The sequence below is a fragment of the Lipophrys pholis genome, assembly GCF_963383615.2.
Source record: "Lipophrys pholis genome assembly, chromosome: 1".
Taxonomy (NCBI): Eukaryota; Metazoa; Chordata; class Actinopteri; order Blenniiformes; family Blenniidae; genus Lipophrys; species Lipophrys pholis.
In genome coordinates, this window is record NC_137635.1 from 38,099,366 (window position 1) to 38,109,220 (window position 9,855).

General features: G+C 43.8%; 1 protein-coding gene across 1 annotated transcript; it reads left to right on the forward strand.

Annotated features, from left to right (window-relative positions):
• Nucleotides 1-3,687: 3,687 nt before the first annotated feature.
• mcm6 (minichromosome maintenance complex component 6) lies at nt 3,688-9,770 on the forward strand. The gene is made up of 18 exons (XM_080463899.1): nt 3,688-3,899; nt 4,030-4,176; nt 4,299-4,409; nt 5,246-5,333; nt 5,444-5,605; nt 5,690-5,855; nt 5,957-6,105; nt 6,190-6,340; nt 6,426-6,567; nt 6,678-6,819; nt 6,898-7,005; nt 7,538-7,693; nt 7,798-7,926; nt 8,016-8,180; nt 8,564-8,690; nt 8,781-8,963; nt 9,075-9,214; nt 9,306-9,770. The coding sequence occupies exons 1-18, from the start codon at nt 3,802-3,804 to the stop codon at nt 9,411-9,413; spliced, it is 2,472 nt and encodes an 823-aa protein (XP_080320025.1). The 5' UTR covers nt 3,688-3,801; the 3' UTR covers nt 9,414-9,770.
• Nucleotides 9,771-9,855: the final 85 nt, after the last annotated feature.

Genomic DNA, 9,855 nt, shown 5'->3' on the forward strand with positions numbered 1-9,855 from the left:
TGTGTGTGTGTGTGTGTGTGTGTGTGTGTGTGTGTGTGTGTGTGTGTGTGTGTGTGTGTGTGTGTGTGTGTGTGTGTGTGTGTGTGTGTTTGCCTGCAGATGGTCGGGTTCCCTCATATTCAGACAGACTGAGCTTCCTGCTGCTGAACAATCGTGGGAAAGCCAGAGGTCAAGACAAAAGGAGAAATAAAGAAGCGGTGAGAGACTGGGTTACATCCAAATGGCCGGCGATGACTTCCTGGTTTGTTCCTGGTGGAGTAATACAATGTGACAGGTGAAACCAATAGCCTGCTGGGAGTGTTTGTATTGACCCCAGCAGGTGGAGACGTGAGAAAGATGTGGGAACAGAAATATAAATTAATGGAATAATAGAGTAGGAGTCAGTGTTTACAATCACAGGTGGGCCCTGGACCGAGTCCTGCAGAAGCAGAGTGAGGACTTCTTGTGTCAAGTTGTTCAGCTGTGGTTTCTTCTGAGCTCCAAGCGATGTCCAATAGACACACGTTGAAAAAGTAGCTACTGTTATAATAGTTGTCATAAATAAATGTAGTTATGCTTTGGAGTGGCACAGAAGTGCAGTGGCAAGGACACTTTAGTCACAGTGAAGAGTGTCAGGTCTGTTTCCATACTCAGGCCTCTCTATGTAAAGATTCTATGTGTGTTCAAGCATCAGACGTATATCTCTCCTCACGTCTGTTTTCATCTTATTTATGTTTTTGTGTGGATTTTGATATTTTGTTATTTTTTTGGATATCAAAATGTCCATTTTTATGCATTTCCATTATTTTGTAAGTATTTCATAATACTATCATTGTATTTTTGTCTCTACGGCTTCCACAATAAGAAAGTTCTTGTTCAGGGACACAGTGGTGACCTGTCCGCACATCAAACCTCCAAACTCCCAATTCCAAGTCCACTACATGCATCTCAAATAAACCTCCCAAGGGACAGAGGTCATTGTCAATGTCTTCATAATCTCCTGGTAGAGGACTGGGTTGACATCCTCAAATCATCACTGTGCTGAGAGTCTGCTGTCTACGGTACATCAAAACTGCAGGACCACTTTGCAAAAATGAAAAACTAAACTAACCAAGTAAAAACGGACTCCTCTACTAACAGGGCTTGGCTGGCTCGGTAAACTGTTTCTCACTGTTTTAATTTGCAAAACACTTTTGATGATGCTTGGGGGTCAGCAATGATAAAAAAATACATAGAAATACACGTTTAGTTCATGTGTGTGATGGATGTGTGGTGTGATAAATGTTTAACTGTTTAATTCCAATTTTAGATTAACAATCGGTTATTGAGTCGCTCTTATTAGGGTATAGTGCGTTATGACAAACAAACATTAGTCTTTACTGCCACACAGTGGCCATGCGGTCACACTGCAGGTGGAAGTTATAGTTCAAGTTATGCACAAATAAGAGCTTTGGGAATGCTGAGATAACTTTATTACAATGGCCATAAAATGTTCATGCAGTGTCATCACATTACTGGCAATAGCCATTGTTTAACACATTTAAAAAAATAAGAAGAATGTTGTATTTTATGATCCATATTAATCGAAACAGCAAATTATGACACTGTAAACTTAAATGTATATCAATTTTTTTTATTTAATGATTTTTTTTGATTCAGCTTCATAGAAATTATCCAAGATATGATTATAAATACCCAATTATTTAAAACAGGCAGTTTCCTTTTTTAAACATGTTGGATACATCTATATAAACAATAAACTGTTCAAATATTTTATATTTTTCCTCCTATCTAGGCCGATCCCTTAAGGTGTTACCATCATCTGCCCCCTCTGCTGTTACATCAACCATCTCCAAGGCCTCTTTCATCATGAATCTTCTCCGAGGTCTTCTTTTTCTCTTTCTGCCTATAAGGATACATATTCAACAACCTTTGTCCAATATATCCCCAGCACATGTCCAGATCATCTCAAACAGGCCACTCCAAACTGTCCAACTTTATCTAACCCTCTGTTCTGTTTATGTCTGAGCATCTTCACCTCTGTCACCTCCAGGTCAGCCTTCAGTCTTTTAGACAGCCGGAGTTCATGCATCACTGTAAATTCAATGTTTTTAGTTTGGACTTTGTAGTATTATCTTCATACTATTATATTATTATACTGCAGCAGTTTCCTTTAAAGGGGACATATCATGCTAAATCCACTTTTTTAGCCCTTAAATGCATTTTGTTGTATATTTAGAGTGTTTAGAAGTACAGAAAAGTTCAAAGTAGTCTCTTCAGGTGCTCCGTTGATATCTTTATATTCTGTTTTGGTCATATTTTGCGATCGGTTTCGATTTTTCTATTCTCTATTACGTTTTTTGAACAATGACGTCACAGTATTCTCAGCGGAACTGCCAAATTAGGACATCGACATTTCGAGCAATCCGCCATTTTTGTTTCTCGCTGCGATTTTGTAGTCCAACCGAAGTTACGAGAGGATAAGTCGAAATGTTCGGTTGTTGGATGTAGTAACCCACAAGCTTCGTTACACCGTCTCCCAGCATCAGAACCTTTTCGAAGTGCCTGGTTGAGTTTTATTTTTCACAGAAATGTACCCACATCTGTGGGTAAGGTCATTTTTGTGTGCGCGAATCACTTTAAGGACGACTGCTTCAGCAACCTCCGCCAGTATAAAGAAGGATTTGCCGAAAGACTTGGTCTGATTGAGCGGTCAGTTCCTTCTATCTATGGAGACGACGAACAGAGCACTTCGGTAAGCTGTATATAACGCTAAAAAGTGTGATGATAAGACGTCCCTGTCATTGCTTTGTTAGCATTAGCAGTTGCACCGTCTTCATATGTTAGCGCTGTGTGCTCGTTTTAGATTATAATGTAACTTCTGTGTTAAATAGTCGTTGTAATACAGGCAGTATTGTAGTAGTGGGCATGGATGGAGAAGTTAGTGTAAATATAGTAACACACCATTGCGTTACATCCATATGAAGACGTTGTTCTTCAGGTGCATCATCGTCATTTTCATCTCGCTCCGCCGGGTCCGACTCTGGCTCCAACATGTATGGCTGGATGGACAAATCTTCCGTTGTTGACATTTTGTAAATAATGTGTGAATATAAAGTTTCTGCGCCGCTAGATAATTGTATCTGTTCTATCAAACTACAAAGATGGCCGAACAGGGTGACGTTGAACCGAGTGTCACCTCTGCAACCTGGAGAGGAGGAGGGGTATGAAGTGTCTCATTTGCATTTGAAGAGACCGCCCCAAAACGAGTTGCTCTCAGAAGCGCATCAGAAAAGGGGTTGAAAAGGGGCCTGTGGAGCTATAATAATGAGGAATTCAGACCCAAGCATTGCAGTTTCGCGTTGTATAGACCACAACTGTATGATTTATATGTAAAAAGGAAGGATTTAAAAGCATGATATGTCTCCTTTAACCTATCATTGTTTTAAATTTGAGGTTTCGTCCAGATTGCGTTTAATTTGTGACCATAACACCCACGTGGTCTTCAAATCCACGCACACAAAGAGAACTTTAACTGACTTATTATACTGCAGTTCTCCACACTGAGCTCGAAACACTAAACCATTCGCGGGAAAACGGAGGCCGTCATATTACCTTCTAACCTCCGATTGGCTACAATATAGAAGTCATTTCCGAGCGTTCCCGGATTGGAAGAAATCGGCGCGCCAAACGTCACGTGGTGTCACTTTTCGCGCGAAGCTGCTGCGGGGTTGTCTTCGTCTGTGTGAAGAAGGAAGAGTCCGGCACGGTAAATCTACTCAACTTGTCGGAGAGTTTCCTGCAGACTCACAGTGTCGCAGCATGGATGTTGCCACAGCAAACGTGGAGAATGCCGGGGCGATGGTGAAAGACGACTTGGCTGAGAAATGCCAGAAGTTATTCCAGGCTTTCCTCGAGGAGTGAGTCAACCCGCAGCATCGTGCTTTAATGTCGTTCAGAGAGAATAGTACAACTTATTTATTTAGCCGACGTTGACGGATTCGTCTCTGACATCTCATGTTCTCCTCCTGGCGTTGTGTCTTCGCGCAGGTTTCAAACCGCAGATGGAGAGGTGAAGTATGTCCAGGAGGCCGAGGAGCTGATCAGGCCGGAACGAAACACCCTGCTGGTGAGCTTCACAGACCTCGAGGGCTTCAACCAGGAGCTGGCCACCACCATCCAGGAGATGTACTACAGGTGAGTTCAAGCTGAAGGCAGGAAGTCTGTGCAGCACTGAGGATGTGAGGATCTGCCCTCCTGTGACTTGGACTTCTGAGTTTCCTTGCTGTGCATCACCATGAAGGTCTCTGTGCTTTCAGAGTGTATCCCTACCTTTGTCGGGCAGTGCGAAACTTTGCTCGGGACCATGGAAATGTTCCTCTCAACAAAGAGTTCTACGTTGCCATTGAGGATCTGCCCACCAGACACAAGTAAGACCGTCAACAGGCTGTAGAAGAGCCACAGAGATTTAACATGCACATGTGATCCTGCAGGGTTTTTACTTTATTTATTTACCACTAAAGGCCACACTATGATCTGACATCCTGACCAGTGACAAACAAAAAGCGTGAGGATGTGCATGTGAGAGGAGCTGATGCAGCGGATCTTTCGGTTTCATGAACACAGCAAGCCAGAACAAGAAGAATACTCGCTGTTTTTTATTTATCCTGTAAACTGACTGAGTCGGTAGTATTCAGTTTAAAAACAAAAGTATTTCCGGAGATAATTTGACACATAGTTTAACGTGCACACTCTTGAGTCAATAAACAGATATATAAGGTTGATTTTGAGACAAACATAAATCAAAAGATATTACTTATTTGAAATCCATGTTTTTTTTTACCACCAGAGGGAGCACCACAGTTTGAGAGTCCTTGTTGATCTTTATAGAATCAGGAAAATTCTAAAATGAAAAGAAAACACAGAAATAAGCCTTTGCAGGACAGATTCAGACATGAGCTTCTCTGTACCGCCAAAGACGAATGTTATTACTGAACAATAGCCTGATCTTGAAAGTTGACGTAGGTGAGGGTGTTCAGACCCACTGGGGATGTGAAGTAGATTCATCTTTACCCCAGTGATTTGTCAGGTTCAGTTAAGGCCAGACCATCATCTAAGGAAGTGCTCTTCTCAAACCCTGCACCCTCCACCTCAGTGCCGGTCCCTACATCATGCCTGACCTGGTGGAATTATGTCAGGACACGCTGTCACTGCATCTTTTTTTGTAATTTAACTATTGCATCATCTTGACTTTATTTTATTCCAGGATTCGTGAGCTGTCCTCGATGCGCATCGGCACCCTGGTGAGGATCAGTGGTCAGGTGGTGAGGACGCACCCAGTCCATCCTGAGCTGGTGAGACACTTTGTACTATCAACAGGATCAGTAAAAGCCACACTTCAGTGCAGCTTCACTGAGCTTTATTTTGTTGAGGTCGCTTATTGTAATGTGCTTTGTGGTTCCAGGTTAGTGGTACATTCCTGTGCATGGACTGCCAGTCGGTGATCAAAGATGTCCCACAGCAGTTCAAATACTCGCCACCGACCATCTGCAGGAACCCAGTCTGCAACAACCGCGCCCGCTTCCATCTTGACACACACAAATCCAAGTTTATTGACTTCCAGAAGGTAAATATCAGACAGGACTTTGAGCTTGTCCGTGCAAAGGATGACAAGACTTACAGATGACACCTCTTGTCGATTTGTTTTCAGGTTCGGATTCAAGAGACACAGGCTGAGCTGCCTCGTGGTTCGATCCCACGTTCCCTGGAGGTTGTCCTGAGGGCAGAGGCTGTGGAGACGGCTCAGGCCGGAGACCGCTGCGACTTTACTGGGACCCTCATTGTGGTGCCTGATGTCTCCCAGCTCAACACCCCCGGTATTTTTATTTTTTTAGTTTGAAGCTCTAACAGTTGTGTTTTGTATTTTTGTGTCTTCTACACTTTTTTTATGCCTGCCTGTATAAATGTTTTCTTCCAGGTGTGCGAGCAGAGACCAGCACCCGTGTTGCTGGAGGTCCGCAGGGTTTTGAATCTGACGGTCTGAGAGGACTGAAAGCTCTGGGAGTCAGAGAGCTGTCATACAGACTGGCCTTTCTGGCCTGTAACGTGGCTCCAACCAATCCACGAGTAAGAAATTTTCTCACTAAATTAAAGATCTACCACATTTCAAAACATGTCCTGTGCATAAATTAGAAAACTTCTTCATTGTAGTTTGGTGGTAAAGAGCTGCGAGAGGAGGAACAAACTGCTGAGAGCATCAAAAGCCAGATGACCGAGAAAGAATGGGAGAAGGTGTTTGAGATGAGTCAGGACAAGAATTTGTACCACAACTTGTGCACCAGCCTATTCCCCACCATCCACGGTGAGTGGTCCAACCCCATGTGGCATCTTTATTTTTCCTTTTAATCGTCCAGTTCGGTTAAATAGTACTTTCTGTGACGCTGCAGGGAACGACGAGGTTAAGCGTGGCATCCTGCTGATGCTGTTTGGAGGCGTCCCGAAGACGACCATGGAGAGAACCTCTCTGAGAGGAGACGTTAACGTCTGCGTCGTCGGAGATCCGAGTACCGCAAAGAGCCAGTTCCTCAAGTGTGTAACGTTAGGGGACAGTTGGATAGTACTCCATTGGGACTAAGCAGAGCTGAAAATCTGACCTGCCCCTGTGCACAGACCTATTAATAAACACACCTTGTGTTTAGGCATGTGGAGGAGTTCAGTCCCAGAGCCGTGTACACCAGCGGCAAAGCCAGCAGTGCTGCAGGTCTGACTGCAGCGGTGGTCCGAGATGAGGAGTCCCACGAGTTTGTCATCGAGGCCGGAGCGCTGATGCTCGCGGACAATGTGAGTGCTATACAAGTGTAGCTATAGGGAGTAGATCCCGGTGTATTCAGTGCCGTTAATACTCATAATTGCTTTCAGGGTGTGTGCTGCATTGATGAATTTGATAAGATGGACCTTAAGGACCAAGTGGCCATCCACGAAGCGATGGAGCAGCAGACCATCAGCATCACCAAGGCTGGAGTCAAGGTGACACACAGGAGCCTCAGCCAGCAAAAACCACATCATCTTTGTTCATACGAACCCAGTAAACCTGCATGATGTTTTTCCAAAAGGTTAATTATATGGCCTTTCAACACAGTGGAAGTAATTGTGATGCATATCAACTCAGTGGCTGGTGTATTACATGCAGTAGATGGAGGACAGTTTTTGATCTGTCGTTAAAAACAAGTCCTTGCAGATGAAGTTTAGATTACCATCAGATTTGCTCATCCAGAGGGAAACTATAAACTGTCGGTCTTCTACACCACATCATCCATTATGATGCTTTGAGAAGCAGGAGGCTGTCAGTCTGAGACAGTCACACTCGGTCACATCTAAGAGCAATTTAGAGACATCAATTGACTTTGAATGCATCTTTTTATGAATGAGGAAGAAACAAGTGCACCTGCTGGAGAAAGAGCACACAGATCAAACAGTATAGCTGATGAGTCGGTCTCGCTCTGCACAGATCGTCAGCGGTCTTCTGTAAAACAATTAACAGTTTCTTTGTCCTCTCCAGGCTACCCTGAATGCTCGCACCTCCATCCTGGCTGCTGCTAACCCTGTGGGCGGACGCTACGACCGCAGCAAGAGTCTGAAGCAGAACGTCAACCTGAGCCCACCCATCATGAGCCGCTTCGACCTCTTCTTCATCCTGGTGGACGACTGCAATGAGGTGTGAGATAAACCTCTTCAGTGTTTTCATTCCAAGAAATGATTCTTTATGTTAATTGTGGAACTCCCAAATAATTTTAAATGTCGTGTCCTCCTGTTTGTTAGGTTACAGATTATGCCATCGCCAGACGCATCGTGGACCTACACTCCCGTGTGGAGGAATCGGTTGACCGCCTCTACTCTTTGGATGAGATCCGCAGATATCTTCTTTTTGCCAGGCAGTTTAAACCCAAGGTGTGCATTTTGTTTTTTCGTTCGTTTGGAGGTGGTCTATGTGCACTTGTCATTTACCGCATATCAACCGGTGTAATTTGCATGTGTAGATCTCCAGTGAATCAGAAGAGTTCATCGTTGAGCAGTACAAACGTCTCCGCCAGCGTGACGGGTCTGGGGGCGTGTCCAAGTCTGCCTGGAGAATAACGGTTCGACAGCTGGAGAGCATGATCCGCCTTTCGGAGGCCATGGCTCGTATGCACTGCTGTGATGAGGTACGGCCATTGAGGCTTTCCGTTGCCCTTCGATCACATGAGTGTGATTCACTGAAGGCAGCATTGAAGACAAACACTTGAACTCACTGTCAGTTTTGAGGAAATACGAATGCTGAATTCTAACTCTTAAGCAGTTTATGATGTCTGGAAAAATAATTATGGCTACTTTAAGGCTTTCCGTTGCCCTTCGATCACATGAGTGTGATTCACTGAAGGCAGCATTGAAGACAAACACTTGAACTCACTGTCAGTTTTGAGGAAATACGAATGCTGAATTCTAACTCTTAAGCAGTTTATGATGTCTGGAAAAATAATTATGGCTACTTTAAGGCTTGTTAGATGATCCAGAAAGTAACCGTTCTGCTCTTTTGTTTTTTCTTCAGGTTCAACCCAAACATGTGAAGGAAGCTTTCCGTCTTCTGAACAAATCTATCATCAGAGTGGAGACGCCTGACATCAACCTGGATCAGGAGGACGAACTGGAGGAAGAGGAGGCGCTGCAGGAAGATGGTAATGACCCCATATATGGTTGTACCTACCAATAAACTTTTAATCCTCTGTCAATGGGAATCTTTGTTAAATGTAAATCTGTCTTTGTAGGAAACGATGTACCAAATGGAGTGAACGGACTTAATGGTGTGAATGGCCATGTGGATGATGTCAATGGTGTAAATGGCCACAATGAGAACGGCAGCCAGCCCAAACCGTCCCTTCGCCTTTCTTTCCCCGAGTATAAACGGATCTCCAACCTGCTGGTTCTGCACCTTCGGAGAGCTGAAGATGGTATGAAGTTTTTCCCAATAGATCAACGTTATGTATGCAAGAATTTTGCCAATTTAATTTGCTAATTAGCCTTTGTTGTGTTTTTTGATTTTTATTTTGCCTGTGCTCCAGCTGAGGAAGAGGAGGAGCTTAAGAAAACCGCTGTGGTAAACTGGTATCTGAAGGAGATTGAATCGGAGATCGAGTCGGAGGAGGAGCTCATCAACAGGAAGGCTCTGATAGAGAAGGTCATCCACAGGCTGGTACACTATGTGAGTTCACCTTTTTTCCAAATAAAGTGCATTGAATTAAAAATCCTTCCAACGTGGAGCTGTCCATCTACTAATGAATGTCCTTCCACAGGATCACATCCTCATCGAGCTGTCTCAGGCAGGACTGAAGGGTTCAGAGTCCGCAAGCTCGGAAGAAGCCGTTCTGGTCGTCAACCCCAACTACATGCTAGAAGACTGAACTTCACCCCTCCCGTCATTGGTTTGACGGCTTTCCTCTCCTGCAGACCTACACCCGACGTTCAAAGTAGTTTTTCTGCTTGTATGCATAAGTACCAGAAACATAATGGAAGCCTTGGAGATGGTGTTTGGCGTTTTTCTCGACTGTAAAAAGACTAAGTTGTGTGACTCTTTAAAATGAATGTTGTAAATATGTTGCTCTGTTTACTGCAGTTTGTCGGATTGTTCCTGGAACCTTCTGTACTGTGCCTCTGCTGTTTTTCATACAAATATAATAAAGGTTATTGTGTAAGGCTTTTTGAATAAGTATGATGTCATGTGGCTGGAAACAAAATAAAATGACTAAAATCTAATCTTGTTTTCTGGCCCTGTTTTCATTTAAAAGAAAAAATATATATTTTGAATTGGGTTGAGAGTCTCATCCACTGGGGGGCGGAAGATCA